At 40.0% G+C, this 20,045-nt stretch overlaps 1 protein-coding gene across 3 annotated transcripts in view; it reads right to left on the bottom strand.

The window, feature by feature from the left end:
• kiaa1549la (KIAA1549-like a) overlaps positions 1-20,045 on the bottom strand; it is a 99,148-nt gene that overhangs the window by 4,544 nt on the left and 74,559 nt on the right. For all 3 annotated transcript variants that reach the window (XM_088298755.1, XM_088298756.1, XM_088298757.1), the window contains 9 exons: positions 15,958-16,100; positions 11,601-11,725; positions 9,831-10,045; positions 7,827-7,959; positions 3,653-3,894; positions 3,241-3,406; positions 2,490-2,587; positions 614-759; positions 78-232 (listed from right to left, as the gene is read on the bottom strand). In XM_088298755.1, coding sequence (XP_088154881.1) covers positions 78-232; positions 614-759; positions 2,490-2,587; positions 3,241-3,406; positions 3,653-3,894; positions 7,827-7,959; positions 9,831-10,045; positions 11,601-11,725; positions 15,958-16,100 — 1,423 coding nt within the window. The remainder of the gene's footprint in view (positions 1-77; positions 233-613; positions 760-2,489; positions 2,588-3,240; positions 3,407-3,652; positions 3,895-7,826; positions 7,960-9,830; positions 10,046-11,600; positions 11,726-15,957; positions 16,101-20,045) is intronic.

The following is a 20,045-nucleotide window of genomic DNA, read 5'->3' as shown; positions in this document are numbered from 1 at the left end:
AGAACAACTGCTTCATTCAATGAGCTCACAATGGATCATACATCGGAACACCTAATCAAGCAAAATGTGTCTCTCACAGGTGGGTCATTCCACTGCCGTGGAAGATCTTCTGGCTCAGGAGGGTAGGACATCCAGGATGGACTACGGTACGAAGAGGGAGGCGACATGACGAAGTAGTCTGAGTAGCCTGGGTGGTTAGCTGATATCGCATACACTGCTGTTATTGGGTTTCCTGTGACAGAAGAACATGGAATTGTTTTGGTAAATAAAATCACTGTCAGGATGCAGACGTTTTTTGCTGTGTCGTTTTCAACTTTTAAAACCATTTCAAGACTTGAAGATTTTCCAGCTAATTTTAATGAAGACAAATTATACTTTTATACTCATAAATGCTGTTGTTTTATTTTTGGACTCTAGAAAGATGACATATTTCTTGTATGCTATAAACAACAACAAGAGAAATTCTAAAGTATATACAGGCAGATGTGCCAACCAGTCATACACTGTACCGCTCTGTTCATGTTCATGTTTTTTTTTATGCGATGCAATTTGCAAAGTAACAGCACATTCCAAAATTTTAAATACACGTTTTTAGTTTAAATACGTGTCGTACCTGAGTAGGTGTTAATGGATTGATCAACAGTAACAGCAGGGAAGGTAGTCCTAGATAGTGGCAGGTAGGGGGCGCCATTGTGCTGTTGGTCCTGCAGATCTGAGGCCTCAGACACCCGAGGCTTCAGGCTAACGTCGGGAGTAGAACTGGAAGGAAGACGATAACCTGATTTATTGCTGTGCCGTATCAGTTGGGGTTAGTTCGGGTGAGAAATTGGTGAGACAGTAAATTATTTCCCAACCTCCACCCTTCTAATTGTCATGCTTGTTAACCAGCGCAAGTCCATCCATTTTCTATAAAGCTTGTCTTCATTAGAGTCTATGGCAGGTGCGGCAGACATGCTAAATACGCAGTCATTCTCAGAACAAGACAATCTCATTTCATCTTTAAATTGTAAAGAGGTGAAAAATAATTTAAAGTTAATAACATAGTAATTACTGTATGTACTTTCTTTCCTGCTTGCTTTTCTAGGCCTGCTGGCATTCATTGGTTTATGGAGTGGTTATAATTGAGCCTGTGAACTCTGCATTGCAACAAGTGAACAGGAAAATGGAATAGTGACCAAAAGGTTAGGAATCCAACAGTGAGAGACGGCACATGTGCTCATGTGCTCAGCAAGCAAGCTCAATAGTTGCATTTAAATGAAGTCATTTCTTCAAATGATGCACACCAACATATGATGGAGAGAGATGACTGAGATGGTGGGGGGAGGGAAAAAACCCATTCAAATGCTGCTGATTAATATTCTGTACCTTCTTTCCACTCTGATCGTCTTGAGCACACTTCTTAACTGCAAGCCTTTCTGTTTATGTGATGAAGTGATTGCCCTCAATGCTGCATTTGAATTTACACTAACATATGTGAAGTGTGCTCCTGATGGCTAAATTTGGAATTTGAAAATGCATCCATCCATTTTCTTTATTACAGAGCTTGTTAAGGTTCATGGGGGACTGGAGACAGGCTCAGGCTCAATTTAGGGTGGCTGGCATGGCACAGCCTGAACATCAGGTTAATTATGTAGTGTAAACATTAAATCATACTATAATTGTATAATGTTAGTATCTCTACGTGTACTTGCGTTAGGGCTGGTGATGTGTCCTAAATTTCAACCACAGAAAATTGAATCCCTTCACGATAATGGTATGCATGGGCGTAGACAGAGTACTGCCATGGCAGCTCGAATCTGCAAAGTTGTTTTGAGTAACAGTATTGACTGTATATTTTACTTTCATAAGCCTTGCCTCATCATAACTCCCAACGACTGTATTTCTACATCACATCGAATCACTCCACTGTAGAAACTGCAGGACCACATTTACTTCCACAAACACTACATCGTGAGTGAAGTAGTCTCTTCAGCGCCTGCGGGTCACTTTGGGAAGAAAATATTTTTACACACCAGACCAACCAAAGTTGCATTTATTATGTGATGTGAATATTTCCACAAAAACCTTTTTACATGATGGCCCAACTTCTCAGCAGTATTAAGTACAGTATCCATTTTTTTTTCATTTTAATGAATTAATTTTATTAATATAAAGCATAAAACGTGTATTTGGATAATTATTTTGAGATTGAGGGAGTATTAATGTGTTAATTAATTAATGCGTATATATATATATATATATATAAATATATATATATATATATGCCGATACCATTAGCATACACACTTTTTTTTTTTTTTTTTAACCAGAGCTGGTTACTGGTAGTGCCGTGATCAGACTTGCTTGAAGCCATTTTCCCACTTAGGCAGACACAATGAGAGCATCAATGACCATTATCACGAGTCAAGTTCACATCTATACCAGAGGTTAAATTTATATGGTGTAGCGTCTGTACCAAGCACCCCTAATTTTTTATGATAAAGTAATACCGTCTAAGTGAAGGTCCTGGTGGAGGTCCTGGTCTTGAGGGAACTAGCGGAGGGGGAGACCCAATGCCCATATCGGGGAGCTGTGTGAACCGGAAACCCTGCAAATCCCAAAATATTATTTTAATGACAGTTTATATGTACCGTATATATATATATACTTTAAATTCTCCTTGTATCCATAACTGTATGCAAGATATGACCTTGTTGATGTATGATAGGAACATCTGGACACAATACACAAACTCAAGAGCTAATAAAGCGTGATATGTGGTGCAAATGTCCTCGTTGGTCATGATCCATTGATGATTTAATATCAGTAAAGCCTCCCGCTTCTTGATCAGATGTTGGCAATGCATTTAGGAATAGCATAAAATGACTTTCCCTGAGGACAACATCCACATTTGGACACAAATATCCTGATTAGCTTTTGATTATTTACTGTATGTAATTTAATATAAGGGATACAAAAATAAATTAACTTTGAAATTCAAAGTAATATTGACATTAATGGGTTACAGAAATCACAGCAACGATGAAGTAGTTGCCTGACTTCTGTGTGTTCAGTTCCCCGCTCAGTAGCGGTGCAAATAGTGGCCTCACTGTGTGCTCTGTGATTGACTGGTGACCAGTCCAGTATGTAATCTGCTTTATCCCCATAGTCGGCAGGGATAGGCTCCAGATCCGCATCATCTTGAACAGGTTAAGCAGTATTGAATATGGACTGTTTATTGCACATATTGTTTGTTCTCACCGGTTTTGGCAAGCTACACTGGTGCAAATCCTCATAACCAAGGCTTCTCTGCCTGCTTCCACATGGATGATTCATGGTCCCAGGGGCACTCGTCACTCCATCGCTGTAGTGGCTGGTGTGAGACGGGTTATAGGCGCTGTGGATGTGGTGGTGGTGATGGTGGCGCCTACTCATAACCAAAGAAACATACTATCAATAATCTCCCAGGTTTCTACTTGCTCTCCAGCCTACTGAATGTTAGGTTTAAATTTCAAATACTTTGCTCTCTGCATATATTTACACAAAAAAGTTGAAATCCAGCCTGAAGGCACATTCATATTTTCTCTTACTGGCAAAATATTGAAAAACTTGCGGACGTGCTACATGATTTGCATCACTATGGAAAAAAAATATTATGTAAATCAAAATTTACTTAGTAGGAGGGGAAGGTGGGTCATGGTTCGGGGGCGCCAGGCTGAATGCGTTGCCAAGCAACATATGCATCTGCGTGCGGACGTCATCAATGGATGGCTGAGAGCTAAGTGTGGAGGAGTCCGAGCCGCGGTGAGCTTTCACCCCCAGGCTACCATTTCCTGTGCCAGTAGATCCACCTCCATAGCCAAGAGAGCTCATGAGATGGTCAACATTGGTTTCCTCAAATGGCTCTGGTTCTCCCTGCAAAGTGTAATGAGCATGGCGGGGTCATTATTCACGACAATGAAGACACAGTTGATAAATGTTCTGTTAATTATGTCAGCCTCTAAAAATCACCAGTCTATTCAATTACAAGACTTTAATGAGTTTTTCCAGTTGAAAAGTGCAAATCAAACCGCATCAACCAGAAAAGAGAGGATAGGTGTGTAAGGTCACAAATGGCTACAGAGTGGCTAGTTTGCAGAAATAATGTGTTTTATATGATACACATAGTATATGGACTTGTTTACTAACCCTTTTGCCACCTCATCATGTTACAAATTGTTGGTAATGATAAACTCCTACATGCAAACAGACCGGGCTTAAGGGGGCACATGAAATGGAAATGGTGGGGTAATTACGTAATTTTAATACCCTGCAGACAGTTGTAATTGACTTTGCACCATATATTGGCATAGCACTGCCACTTACAGTCTATACTCTTGAATAGCGCCCTATTGAATTATTGTCTTTGAAAGTATGTTTTTTTTTAACTATATTTTACAAATATTAACGTCTAATACAATAGCCACATCCAATATGTAGGATGTGCTAACACATTACTTCAACCACTCAGTAGTTCAAACTGGGTTACTGCTTCAGAAATTAAAAGAAAAAAGGACAAGGAAAAATTATGCTCATTGTAGATGTCCAAAGAATTTATGGCTTCTATGGAATCTTTTATGAGACAATTTAAATCACTGTTGCTGACACTAATGTAATATGTCCCTCACTTGTCGTGCAGTTACGCAGCATGACAGTCTAAGCGGTTAATGTCGGAAACTAAATTGAAGCAAAAATCAGATCAGTATTCACCTAAATTTAGTTTGACATCTATGATTTACACCAATGATTGCGCAATTATTACTGATTTTAGGGCGTTATCCCTCTTCATAGAGGCGCTCACTACAACGCTTATGATACTATGAGAGAAAATCGTTTTCCATAAAATACCAAATATTGGGGCAATATTTTCAGAGGTAATGTGGCCATAAGTAGAGATATCCACATGGATTTTAGAGATGAGTGAATGGCAGTTTTCTGACATATGCGTAACGTGACATCACTTACGCCATACTTGGCAGTCCGCCTCAGCTTTCTTGGCATTTGTTACAAATATGTAATTTTTTACAGACGTCTTGCCGCATGACACAACGCCGCACTTTTAAAAACATGTTGGATTCTCGCATGCATAAATTGACGTGTGCGTTGCAATACCCCATCGTAACGAAAATTATTTTCAGTCAGGCCGTGATTGGCTATCGCAGGCTATCAATCAAACCACTGTCACATCAATCACTGTTTCTTTAGAAATTAGAAATTAGAATTAGAAATCCCTTTATTGTCATTGTACTCAAGAGTGCAACGAGAGATTTTGAATGTCTTAGTAATAAACCACTCAACATTAGAATTTCATAACACAAAATTGCTACTATGATCAAATAAAATAACGATAAAAAGTTTATTTTTAGAACCCCTCAAATGCCTCTTGGTGGGCGGGCTCAGCCCCTCTGCTGGGCCCGCCCACCAAGAGGGGATGTTATGGGTTGACAGACTGTTATGTAATATTTTATTTTTATGTTTTTCATATTTGGACTGGTAGTTGGGGTTACATGACAATTAATTGAAACTAAATAATTAACTCTAGCCAACCTGCTATTTAAAAAACATTTGTATCAATGAACAATGTTTATTAACAGTATTTAGTTTTAAAAGTATTCCTGATTATGATCGTTACTCTGTAAATTCCATTTTAGAAAATGTACTTTTACTTAATTGTGTGCATAGTTAATCATTAGGCAACAATGATTCTTCTAATGCTGTATTACGCCCCAACTCAAAATGACAAAGTTCAGTGACATGGTGTTTGTCAGAAATAGTATCCAAAATTTGGGAGTACAAAGAATGGAGTGGTCTCCCAATAGCACTGACTTGAACCCAAGTGAACATTTGTGGGTTGTGCTTGTGAACACCAGTGTGATCAACACAAGCAAATTGAGCGACTTCGTGTATGACAAGTGTTGGGTGAGGGGAATGCCACCGCAAGCAGCATGTAAGCAGGCTGGTGACCAACAAAAGGCCAAAGTGCCAAGGTGTGTACAGTTCTTCATACGTGCTGTTATATAATTTCATGAACCTTAGTGATTCAGACCTCAAACGTGAAACTCAAAACTCATGACTCTATTGTGAAAACAGACAAATAACTTAGGGATATTATCAGGGGTTTTAGACTATATTAGTACTTTTAAGCTATAGGCCACACCTCCCGGCTAACATGTGCCATCACGTAATTCATTTCCTGTTTCGCTGTATAGTGGAGTGAATTAGGCATCTCAGAAATCGCCTGCTATTTTGCTGTTCAAAGTTGAATACTCTCTGTTTTTACGTGGTTGGAGCAATACGTATGTGAAAAGTGTACTCGATCACCCAAGTATTAATTCCGCTGTTTTACGATTACAAGTCAGTCTTATGTTAGCTTAGCCATTAGCATGGCTTATCTTTTCTATCTTTTCTTGTCACTCACTTTGCACCAATCGGTGTCAGAAGTTGTTTATTCGTCGCCATGGAGGCGATGATTACTGACTTTGGCGTCACTCAGCAGCGTGTTTAGCCGAGGTAGTAGCCAGCCGAAGCTCGTTGCTAACTAGCTAGCTGATGCAGCGGAAGTATTGCTGAGCTTGCCTCGACCAACTACTCCCGCTCGCCACGTTAGCGTGTGTGCATCCAGCACGGTGTAGCGTTTTGGGACAATCTCGGCACGCCAATTAGCAGAAAAAAAATCTGTGATGCTCAGTTTTGCTATTCAATATGCGCAAAATGCAAATTTTAATTTGCGACTGCAATGTGAGGCCACCTTTTTCAAGCCTTGTTTATGTCATCGGAGAAGAAAAGACATTTGTGTCTTAAATGCTGAACAATTAATTGACAGGATGGATTTGCATTGTTACAACAGATAAATAATCAACCAATTTCCATTTCACAATTTTTAGATTTATGAAAAGAAGGCCTGTTGTTTGCTACTTTTAAATTCAAATTAGCTCTAAATCAGAGAGCTGTACTCGTGATTATTTTGTAATATATCATTTAATCACTTAATTCTCAGTGTACCATATCTTTAAATTACATGCGTAATTTATATTTAATTTACAACTACACATCCATCCATCCATCTTCTCCATACGCACACACACACACACACCCCACACACAGACACCCACACCCACCCCCACGCACGCACACACCACACACACCCTCTGTATTGCACTTCTTCAAATAATTTGCCATATCCAAGTCCACAAACTCCATGGATGGGCTGTAATTATATGCAGTCATTGACATTCAGGAAGGTGGCTCTGTTGCTACAGCCAAGAGGCAGCAGAAAACTATTTCAGTCACTCCCGCAACCTACAATTTTTTTATGTTCCTCTCTGTCTTCCTTTCTCCAGATTCAACCTTTTCTTTTATTCATTTATTTGCTTTCTCACCTTACTTTTTCTTTCTTTGTTCATTTGGTTCCATCTTTTTTATTCGAATTGATGCTAATTTGGTAATATCTGGGCATGTACTAAGAGAATCATAGAGTCAGGGTGAGTTTAAAAGATGGAGAGTGAGGATTAAAGTCATAAATATCTCACAGCACAATGTGAGAAGATTAGCATTCAGGGCAAAGTAGCAGTGATTTGCTTTGCTGCAACCATGAGGGTTTTCATCCTGTCACATATTGTACGAACATGAGTCACTCCCTGTCTGTGTGGTTTAAAGGTCAGATTTGAGACTCTATGAATGCAGTTTGAAATAGATTAAAAGGGTGACGTAAAAAAGATGAGCCTAAAATATATATTTGTTAATCTTTTTGCAGTATAGCGCATTGACCTGGATTCATAGACATACGCATGCGCTCTCTGCACACTCACGTCGTAGCCGTTGTTGCGGATGCCTCTTCTGGCTCTCTCTCGAAGAACCAGAAGGTCCATTTCTGTCTCCACAGGGCTGGGGCTGCTCAGGGATTGCCTGCTCCAATAGGTGGGCTCCCTTGGGTGGGAGTACCTGACAGGGGGTGGGGGGAGGGAAAAGTTAGGTGATTTCCAAAGACAAACAAAGCATTACAATAGAATAGTGAGCCTTATTGTTCTTGTACGTGGCAGATAGAATGAAATTGGGTGCAACTCCAAGTTTGTGTTAGCAAGAATAAAATATAAATTAACAAAAGAAAATAAATTCCCATGGAGCATTTTAGTCAAAGGTACAATCCTAGTGGTAATGCACTTTTAAACCCTTGTTGTTGTTGTCCAAAAGGAATGTTACTGTCATTATTTCCGCTCTCGTTCCTTTTCTTCTTCTCTCTTCACACTTCTTTTAAGATGACAAGTAGCGCTGTCGCAGGAAGTTATCCTGGCTTAACTTTCGCTTTGCACAATAACATCAACACGGATCTTTGGATGAAATGCAATGCGCGATTCTAGTTTAGGCAAGCTGTTTTATGACTAACTTCAACATTTTATTTGCCGATATTTCGTCGTCCTTGTCCTGCTGAGCGACCCGTGCTTGTCGGGTGGCTGAGCACGCTCCGCTCATAGCTGAACACAGTTGTTTACTAGGGAAAGGTCAAGGTTTATTTACATGGCACATTTAGAAACAGTAAACGCTGCCCAAAGTGCTGTATATATTAAAATATATATACTATTAAAAAACACAATAGCGAGAGAAAAAAAACAAGCAATAAAAAATTAAATTGAGTTTGCAGCGACACGGGACACCAATAAAGTGACTCTATTGCAGGAGTAATTTTGAATTGCTATAATCCAGACGTGCTGTAATAAATACGGGAATTGATTTTTCCAGATGGGCAGAAGGCAAGTAAGATTTTACTTTCGCCATCAGTCTCAGGTGAAGGGATCTTACTTTAACCACAGCGATGACTTGTTTATCTACTTTAAAAGAACTGCTCATCATGACGCCAAGACTCAGGAACTGTGAGAAACACTAAGGTAAATTGCATGGTCTGGTTCACCAAACACAATTACTTCAGTTTTTGACTCTTTTAAATTCAGAAAATTCAATTTCACACAATCTTTAACTTCTTTTATACAGTACTGAAAGGACGGGAACGAGGCCCCTTTATCCGAGTGTCATAAATATATCTGAACATCATCAGCAAAACAATGAAAGGTGATTTGATATTTCTTGAAATTTTAATTGAGTGGCATCATATATAAGTGAAACAAAACTGGGCCTAGTATAGAGACTTGTGGCACTCCACACATAATGCGTGATTTGGCTGGCGGAAAAAGAGAGCAAAAATGTATGCCAGTAAGATATGACCTGAACCATTCCAAAGCAGTGTCTTTAATTCCAACATATAATTCTAACTGCTCTAATAAAATCTCATGATCCACATTATCGAAAGCCATAGTGAGATCTAAAAACGCCACGACAGCTGAGTGACCACAGTACATTGTTAAAAAGTAGATCATTAAAAAATTTTAATAGTGTCATTTTTGTACTATGGCAAAATTTAAAACCAGACTGAAATGTTTCCGCTATTCTGTTTGAGTTCAAATGAGACTGCGGTTGAGAAAGAATAGCTTTTTCTAAGGATTGAGTTAAAACAGGCAACAAAGAAATTCGTCTATAATTAGACGATGAAGGATCCAAGAAGAAGGTGTTGAACAACAGCACATCTAAATGTGCCAGGAGCACAGCCTGAGGTCAGTGAAGTATTTATCAGCTTCAGGATGTGCCCAATTGAGTCAAAAACAGTTTGGAGGGGAGGCTGCTAAGCGGACACTCCGATGGTCTAAGAGTTTGGACTTGTGACTGAGTGAGTTCAGACAAAGAAACAGGCATGTTGTGCAATGCACATGATGGCATTCACATTTTTACAATATTAATAAATCTTCACAATGCCTCTTCCTTACCTCTTATGACATCCAGCAAATGAGGCTCTCTTCTCCTCTGCAGTCATTGGTTCCTTGACTCCGTTGTCATGCCGACTATGCCGACTGTGACCATAACCGTGGCTGCCACCCTCCGAAAGGGAGAACTCTCCATAACCCTTCCTACGGGCTTTTTGGCGCAGTTTGTTCCTATAGTGTTCAATGTCCGACTTCTGCTTCAACCCAACATGATTGGCCTGCAGGGGATATGTTTGACACTCAATAAAACAGAAATATTAGGAGCTGAAAGCTGTAATTTATAAAACAAAATGTGCCCCAGGCATGATATTTTCATGTGGAGATAAACTACAGTATAATACAACGAGAGATAAGGAGTCATCAGTGTGAATTACTGTCTTGCAGCAGAAAAGTGTAGTAGCGATGGCGAATGTGAGGCTGAAGAGTGAAAGATGACAGACTGGGTGGGAGAAACGTGACAGAAGGAGATGTAAGTGCAAGGCCGAGTGTTTGCTTCAATAGCAATTTAATTCGTCAGCCGTGCAAAGCATCCTGGTGAAGAGATGCAATGACGCTACAATACATCCATCCATCCATCATATATACCGCTTCTCCTCACTAGGGTCGCGGGGGGTGCTGGAGCCTATCCCAGCTATCTTCGGCCAGTAGGCGGGGGACACCCTGAACTGGTTGCCAGCCAATTGCAGGGCACACAAAGACGAACAACCATCCGCGCTCACATTCATACCTAGGGGCAATTTAGCGTGTTCAATCGGCCTGCCATGCATGTTTTTGGAATGTGGGAGGAAACCGGAGTACCCGGAGGGAACCCACACAAGCACGGGGGAGAACATGCAAACTCCACACAGGATGGCCGGAGCCGGGATCGAACCCACGCCCGATGCTGTCTCTCACTGTGAGGCCATCGTGCTAACCAGTCGGCCACCGTGCCGCCCGCTACAATACAGTAGAGGATAAAATGAAATAATTTCACATGATAGATTCTAAGAAATATCAAAAAGTATAAAGTTCAGGCTTTAAATATGTGCAGCAATGGATCCAATGATTTATGTGTGTGAAGTTTTGCGAGGAGGTTTGACGTGGTGGAGGAGGGAAGCAGGGAGATGAGACTGAAGTAATTTAAAGGGATATTTAATTTAAATTGAAAAAAGGGGCAAACAAGACACAGGGATAAACAAAAATACCAAAGTAAAAAAAAATACAGATAAAGCAACAAAACAAACACTAGCAAACTAACTAGTGACCGATGACTATGACATCGACTGAGGAATGGATGTCAGACACTTGACAGTAGACAATAACCGGACAAGAACTGAAAGAAACCAGGGAACTAGATACAAAAAGGAACAGCTGGAGTAGACATAAAGTGTTGGAGAGAGCTGATTGGCTAACAGTAGCGAATGGGACAACGAGCACAGGTGGATACAATAATAATAATGAGACAGACACAGAAACACAAAGAAAGCATGAAACTAAATCTTAAACCAAAACAGATTGTGACAATGTGCTGTGACACATGATGGCACATGATGGTTTGGCAGGACAGTGGACTCACGTATCTCGTAACTATGTCCACAGGTTAATGTACGTGTGCGTGTGTGTGTGTGTGTGTGTGAGATAATATCCAACTAAATATCATTGGAAATTCCCAGATGTTGGACGGGGCGGCCTGGATCACAGTGATCTGTGTCCGCACATCCCTAAGATGTTCGATGGGGTTGAGGTCAGGGTTTATGTGAATGTTTGTGTGCGTGAGTGTGCATGTAGGCTCACCTCGCCGTTCTGGATCACGGAGTCTTGGCTGTGGGACGAGGATGAGGGGTAGGAGTATGTTGGCTGAGCTGTCATGGGTTTGATGGTGATGAGCCGTAGAGAGCCTGTATGATCATCGTATGGGTCTGCGGAAGATGAAGGATGAAGGTTAGCTGTCCCTTAAGGCAAAGTTGAAGTTACAATCAAAAAGCTGCCATATTTTTTACGCATCAATTTGTCTGTGTTTAATAATAGTAACAGCATAGCTAATAGTAACAGCATAGCATGAGAAATAATGTTTCTAATTCATGCACACTTATAGTAAAGCTACAAATGACTCTTGCCTTGGCCAAACTAGGAGTTAATTAAAAACATATTTTTTGTTGTTTTTGCATTTTGAATAGTATTCCGACTTCTTGAACACTTTTGAGGAAACAATCTTTTTTTTTAACCATTCTAAAGGCTTCTGTTGCCTTCAAGAATCATCCAGATAATGCTTAGCTAAATTATCAGAATGGAGAATAATGAGCATGCATCTCAACAACACATTTAGAACATCTGATATTTTTATATTGAGAAAATTTATGAATACACTTGGGTTAAAATGTTAAAACTCTGCTTCTCGGATTTGTACTTTGATTAAAACAATTACATGACTATTAACCATTTCTGACAATATCGAGAGAGATTAAATGTGGCTTTTGTAACAACATATAACAAATGTAAAATATATGAATCTGTACAATGTTGAAACTTAATTACCTTTCATATACTGAATTAAAATTAACAATATGATAAGTCAAAAATTTTTAAACTTAAAATGTGTCAGTGGACTAGAGTACATAGCTTCAGGTATTCGGACCATTTTAATTCAAATGTTCCAACAAACTGTTGCAGTGAACCTCCTGGGGCCTAGGAGTTTAAGAGTCCACCATTTTACATTATTTACTTTTGTATTTATATTGTCAATGTGCCATCCTTAAAAAAACATGTAGACTAGAGTGCATCATTCATAATAGTCCTATTTGTGCAAGAACCGTGGGATTGATTCCCACTCACTGACTGCAGTTGCCAGTGTGAGTGTGAAAAGATGTCTGTTTGTGCACTGTGATTGATTGAGTGGCAAGAGATCCAGGGTAGAGGCTCCCTCGAATCTGCTGTCTGAATTAGATGGATAGATGTCATGTAGTGTCTGGCCTTGGTCAGCCTTACTCTGCAAGATGCTAGATGACAATTTTCAGATTGGTGAACCATAGCTTTGTATGTGGAAAAATCGCTCAAGTTATGCGCTTCACAGCATTACCTGTACAATATATGTGCACGCTATAGCAGGCAGCAGACGGACAACATTGTGGTATAGTCGAACTCAGATGACTCATTGCTTGACATCATTGGGCAGACGGCTCCATTGTAGGACTAAAACAGTCTGCCTTCAACTCAACCTCAAGCCCACACAAAGACAATTCATCCGGGCTGCAGCACTACCGTGCGTTATTTGTGGCTTCTTAAGCATCTCACTTCAGTGACGGCTGAGGTTAGGAAAGGTAGCAACGTGAGCAACAGAAATTCTGAATCAGACTGGAGAGCAGAAGATATTGTGTTTCACTAGCAGACTCTACACAGCTGTGTAGTAACAAAAGTAATTTGAAGTTTAGTATCATGCTTAAGGACACCAGAAGTTGGCTACATGTGTCAAACTCAAACCTCTTCTTTCTGCCTGTCTCATGCTGTCACCAGCATTGTCCCTTTTTTTAAACATCTTTTTTTAATGAATCAGCAAGTGCATATTTACGTTTTATGAAATACAAATACCATTTACAGTGAACCCTCCTTTATCACGGCGTTATGTTCCAAAAATACACTTTTTATTTTACAGTTAATATTATGCAATACACGGCTGGATGGCTGATGCTGAACTATAGTATACAACACAACAACCAAAGACCAAAACCTGTTTTCAAGCCAAGGCATCAAAAATAGATAAATGTTTTCAACAAATAACTATGATAGTTTTTGGAAATATTACTGCAAAATAATAGTAGTATAGTACGAAGTTAAACACATTGTGATTCCGCCGACATTGCCTCTTTTTCATAGCCTATTTCTCTACTGAAGGCAGGGGTGCGTTAATAATAATAATATTCCCTTTATTAGTCCCACAATGGGGAAATTCGAGATTCGAACCCAGGCCTCCTGGGGAGACTGGGTCCTGAACGCGGCGCCTTAGACCACTCGGCCATCCTGGCAGCCAATAGAGACTGTTCACGCAGGTCAGTCTCTTAGCCAATCAGGATGCAGAACACAATGCACTTTTTAAATAGAGCTGGAAAACATGCAAAATCTACGAAACAGTGAAGGCGTGAAAGGTGAGGCGCGTTATAACGAGGGTTCACTGTAATATTTACGTATGCCATACATGAGCCAGACTATTAGATTAAAATAAGGAAAATTGTTGCCCCAGACAGCATTTAATTTGAAATATTAAACTAAAATATTAAATCTTTAAATTAAATTTCTTATTATTAATTTTTAATTATTTTAATTAAATGGGTTTTGAAAATGTCACAAAAAGAACAATACCTTGAAAGAAGCCTGCTGAGTCAAATGTTTGTGCTTTTTACCAAGAAGTTCACGCTTAAGCATTGATGCATAGAAATTAGCACAAGAACTTGCACTGCAACAGTATTCTAGTTGTATCTACTTTGTCTGTGCTGTGTTGAATTTTTATTGTGACTTTTTTATCCCCTCATTGCATTTTGTGCACTCAGATCCTTCCCTCCACCCCCACTTTATCGCTACTTCTGACCATCCAAGGCTCTCTAAACAACAGAATGAAAATGAGACAATTACTCATCCTCTACTCTCCTCAATAGTCATTCATTCGCTTGTATAAACACGATAAATCACACAAATGACTGTGAAGACCAAACGTGCTGAGCGGTAAGAGATGAAAAATAATCAGTGACTACGAAAGGCCTGAGCACAGATGAAGTCAATCAAAGCCGTGTTCATGCAATAGAATCAAAGTTAGGGATGATGGCGAGGAGCTTCCAGCTAATCTGTTGGAGTACTGTAAAGTACAGTACCGTGTAGTAAAGGGTCCAAGGTTATTCTACTCACTTAAGTGTTTTCAAAGCGACCCTGCCTCACGTCTTCTTGAAAAACTGCACAACAATCTTCCATTCTCAGCTTCCACCTCATGGTTCTGCGCTCTGCCTTCATCTTTTTAATCTTCTTCTGAATTTTATGCACTACCATTCTCTGCTGTCTGCGCCTACTCTTCCCCACCACTACCTTAGAGACAGTAATCTCCATCAGATTACATCATATGCACAAAATGTAATCCACCTGCGTGCTTCTACTTCCGTCCATATGTTTCAGCCATTTCTGGAAGAAAGTGTTCATTACAGCCATTCCCGCCCTTTTGGTAGAGTTCACCATCATTTCTCTCGCCACCTCGGATGCTCCGAATTACTTTCTCATCGAGTTCACATCCGACCATCCACAATTTCAAGTTTGAGCCTCATCACTCCATCTGACACTCTTTAACCCTGAGGACTTTTAAGGTGACCCTTCATCAATTTCTCTTCTGCACCATGGTTAAACAATTTTAACTCTGCCCCTAAGTTTCCAGTTTTACTACCTCTCCACCTTGTCTTCTGGACACAATTTTATCAAACTTTCTCCTCATCATCATGCCAACCAACATTCCATCTTTTTCTGTCATAGCCCCAACATTCAAAGCCTCCCCTTTCTGCCTATGAACCCACCAGGTGAATTTCCACAAGCCCCCAATAGGATAACGCCACCGATGATGATCATTACCTCGGGCCACGGCCTATCCGGTGTGCAAATCTTTGGATGAATGCTCATAATTGTTTGGCAAGGTTATAAGCTCTGCATTTACCTGGGCTTCTGACCTGCCTACAATTTGGACTGGTTTGGGCCCCATAGAAGACGGCAATTTCCTGCTATTATTGCGGATAAAATAATAATGTTTCCTTTGATGTTGCTGTCAGTCTGTGTCATCACAGACAAGCTCCATGATGCAGCAACAGACTGAGTCACTGTATGAATAATTGTCTTTTGATCATATTCACTTCATTAGTTCACAGGAATTATCCTTTGGGCAATATGACATTGAATGAAGTGTAACAAATTTGTGCCATGAGATGGGTCAGTGTACTCAGTGATTACGAAATACTTTAATTAGCAACCTCCTGTCGTCTGCAAAAATACTGGAGATGGACTTCCTCACCATCTGTCTCTTTTTGCTAAATGCTTTTTCAGTCTTTCTCCTTCATTTACTCATCAGTCTTCCACATCGTTTTACTCAGTTTCTTTTGCCCCATCGTTTTCTTTTGACTGTCCCTCTCACCATTGGCGCTCCTTTTGTGCAGATCCTCCTTGCCATTCTTGCAGCTCCCACCAGTGGCTGTCTTTCGGGCCGAGGAACTCTTGCTGGCGTTCAGCTTTCCGGAGCTGTTACTTGACATTGAACCATCCTCGCTTGGCAACCGCCTGTAGTATCCATGGTAACAGAGAGGGTTGTGGAAGGCAGGGGAGTAGAAGGTTTTAGAGTCTCAGCATGTACAGTACACAAACAGGGCACATAATCATGGAAACATATTCACTAAATGATGACCATTTCACATTTAAAATATTTAGATAGATAGGCTAATAATAAAATGTTATTCATATTCAATGTTAATATTGCAACCCAAATAGATCAAGTCCAAACAGAAGACAGTAGAGGGCAAAGATGGCATTAAGGAGACTTAACTGGACTAACAAATTTTCCTGGGCGGGTTGTTCCACAGTTAGAGCCTTTTAATTGCCCAATTAAGCAGTATTATTTATATGGCATAATTTTGGAGGAAAATAATACACAGAACCAAACCATTAAAAAGCCAGAACGGTAAAGCATTAAAAACCTTAATCATTTCACTATACAGTGGTCCTTCAATTATCGTGGGGGGTTACATTCCAAAAATAACCTGCGATCGATGCAATCTGCAAAGTAGGAAACCTTTTTTTTGTTTTTATTATGCTGTGTGTTTTTAAAGGCTGGAAACCTCACAATAACATTTTTCTTCAAACAAATATAGATTATTATTATAATAATTATGATTATTATTAGTGTTATTATTATTATTATTGTTGTTGTTGTTGTTAGTGTACGAATTATTATTATTGTTAATATTATTTTATACATGTTTATTTTTTTTTAATTTAAAAACATTGCGTTATGTGATATTTTTGATGATTAACGATGAGAGCAAGTCACACTGACCCATAAACATTGTTAATAAACCGGAAGGGAAAGGCCCAAACATCTGATTAAGAAATGTAAACAAATAAATGTAATTCTAATGAGTCTGTAAAAGGTGAACTGCGACCACGGTATACAAAATGCAAAAAAATTGACGGAATTATAGAATTTCTTTTCTCACACCTTTTTTTAATACTACAGAAAACCATGTGCTTTGTTGAATGATTATGCCAATAAGACTCATTAATTTTATCTGTTCTTACAAATACTTGACAGCATACTTACACAAATTAGAGTGACATAGTAGTTTATCTACAGTATCTAACTGTTTGTCTGGCCGTCCATCTTATCGCTGCCCCAGTATACACAGAACAGGCTGTACATAAATTATAGAGAAGCCAACTACGTAAAGTTAAAAATAGACCTTTTGTATTTGTTTGTATTCTTTTGCCTTACAGACACCAGGGATGTGAACCGTGTACAAAACATTACCACAAAGCACACACTCACACATACACGCGTGTATGCACACACACACACACACACACACACCCCCGCACACACCCACGCACACGCGCGCGCACGCACACGCAAACACACCGTCACACACTTGTGCGCATGCACGCACGCACACATACACACACAGGCACAGAGCACAGCCTTGAGCCCCGAACGCCACAATAGGTACACAATGTGACAGGCCCATCTCATCTACAGGTGGTGTGACGTGCACATATTCTGTAGATCAGACATTGTTGCCACAGGCGAGGCTAACACCTTGACAAATACACACGCTGTGGTCTGTGAAGCGGTCGATACAAGTGGAGTCACATTTTAAGTCATGTGGTCAAAGGCAAAGTGCTCGAGGCATAAAAGAAAAGAATACAATGCATGCTCCATGTAAATTTTCTTGGAGATTGCCGTCCCGGGAAGCACAGCAACTGAATCAGTAAATCATATGGCTGTAAAGTTTTGAAATATCCCTCCGCTTTGAAAATGCCTGCCAGTCAATCCATCCATCCATTATCTGATCCGTTTCTCCACACAAGGCTCGCGAGCGTGCTGGAGTCTATTCCAGCTGTCTTCAGAAAGTAGGTGGGGTACACCCTGAAATGGTTGCCAGGCAATCGCAGGGCAAACAAAGACAGAAACCATCCGTGCTCACGATTTCACCTAGGGGCAATTCAGGGTGTCTAATCAACCTACCATGCAGTTTTTTGGAATGTGGGAGGAAATCAAAGTACCCAGAGAAAACCCACACAGGCACGGGGAGAACATGCAAATTCCACACAGGAAGACCGGAGCTGGAATCAAACCCTGCACCTCTAAACTGTGAGGCCAGCATGCTAACCAGTCGGCCACCATGACCCATCTTTCTTGGTTGTTTTCTGCAAAAACAACTCAAAAATGCGTCTGTTTTGTACAAAATGCAAGAAAGTAGGTCAAATTAACCCAATTTGTTTTTTTTTTTTTTTTACCCAAGTGTTTTGAGAGTGCATGGTACTGCACAATTGTGCATCTGCTGTACATATGAGAAAAGCCTCCCCTCGTGCAAAAAACATGGCAATTGAGGATAAGGCTCTACGCACAGTGCATGTTTTGGATATAGGGAGGGGCAGCCCAATTTCTGCATATGCCAAGTCTCTGCAGCGCCACTAACAAACATTAAATACGCAAGTGAAGATGCAGCAGAGGGAGCAATGATGACTGACAAGATGCAATATCTTGCCATTAATGTTAGAGCTTCTTAAAGATCTCAACATTTTAAACAAGCATCTGCTTATGTCAGTCACACTGACCCAAAAAAACAAATGATGTTCTTATCATGTCCGCAGCCTCGCGTTCCTAATCCAACCTGTTATGTGCATCAACTAATCCATCATGGTCCAGCCTACCTGCTCCCAAGCTCCACTCTGATTATACGTTGGGAATGTTAGATTGTGTGAATTTCAAATGAAGTAGCACTCTGTCCACACTCTGACTAAAAAAGGAAAGCTTGGCTGCAGACTGAATGACTATGTGTAGTATTGTTTTACCGTGAAAAGCATATAAAGCATAATCTCCTTTGCTCTCCTTCTAATTTCATGCATCAAATCTGTCATAACTATGTAATATCCATTTATAACAAAGTCCCCTTCTATCATCTTGATATTGTAGCATCATACCATTGTGATCGGAGCATTAGCTTGAAGAATTGTAATTGCCTCTATATATAGATGGTGGAAAATGCCTATCCTGCATGGTGTGGTAAATCTGATTATGCCAGCATTTTATACGGTCATCATTGTTCCACTCCCTTCGGCATGGCAAAAGTCAAGGTTATAAATATACATGTGTTTATTGTCCTCAAGGGACAAAGCACGTCTCATCCCACACCGATGCATTTTCGTTTAGCGGAGTGTAAATATGAGACTGATTTGTGTGAGTGTTCTTCAATTTGCATTTCTGTAAGGAGGCAAATGCATTTATTTGGGGCTTCCTTTAGGAAAGATCAACACAGTGTTCCCTCACTTCTTTTGGGTGTTATGTTCCACTTGGAGTGCATTTCCGAACAGACCCACAATGAGCTGACGGGATTTTCGGGGACAACAAGTTTGAGGGCGCATTTAGAAATATTCTAAGTGCGCACTGGTTCACTCTAATGGTTTGGAAACACAGAGCATGGTGAAATTTGCCGTTCGGTTATTAAAAATGGACCAAAAGCAGAGTGTTGGTGTGTGATCTCGGCGCTCCAACTGGGGACAGGGTGCGCCAGTGCGTCAGGCAGTCCAAACGGAAACAGCTCAAGCACGAGCTCCTGATTGGTTTGGAACATACGCTGTGTTAGAAAATTAATGAAAGGGGAGCGCTGACCAGAATATCTTGCTTGAATGCTCTGACTTAGACGGAATAAAGATAACATGAAAATCAAAACAGCGAGGGAAAACCGTAGTAGATATGCGATAGAATGAATCTGCAATAACCTAACGGCGAAGTAGTGCAACAAAAAAGTTGTGAAGGTGGGAAAGTAAGTGTTGGAGTGTATTTTAAAATAGGAAAATATAAAGAGGTTTACCTAGCATTCCCTGACACTTTTTTTCATTGAATAAAACGCATGCTGCCTTTTTAATCACAGCCCACCGTCAATGTTTTTGATCCCATAAATATAATCCATTTTCCTTACTGCTTGTCCTTATAATAATAATAATAATAAT

This window comes from Idiotropiscis lumnitzeri, chromosome 6, assembly GCF_059441095.1.
Source record: "Idiotropiscis lumnitzeri isolate Australia: NSW breed Sydney's pygmy pipehorse chromosome 6, RoL_Ilum_1.0, whole genome shotgun sequence".
NCBI classification, from domain to species: domain Eukaryota; kingdom Metazoa; phylum Chordata; class Actinopteri; order Syngnathiformes; family Syngnathidae; genus Idiotropiscis; species Idiotropiscis lumnitzeri.
The sequence above is the reverse complement of the archived record's forward strand: the minus strand, read 5'-3'. Positions and strand labels throughout refer to the sequence as shown.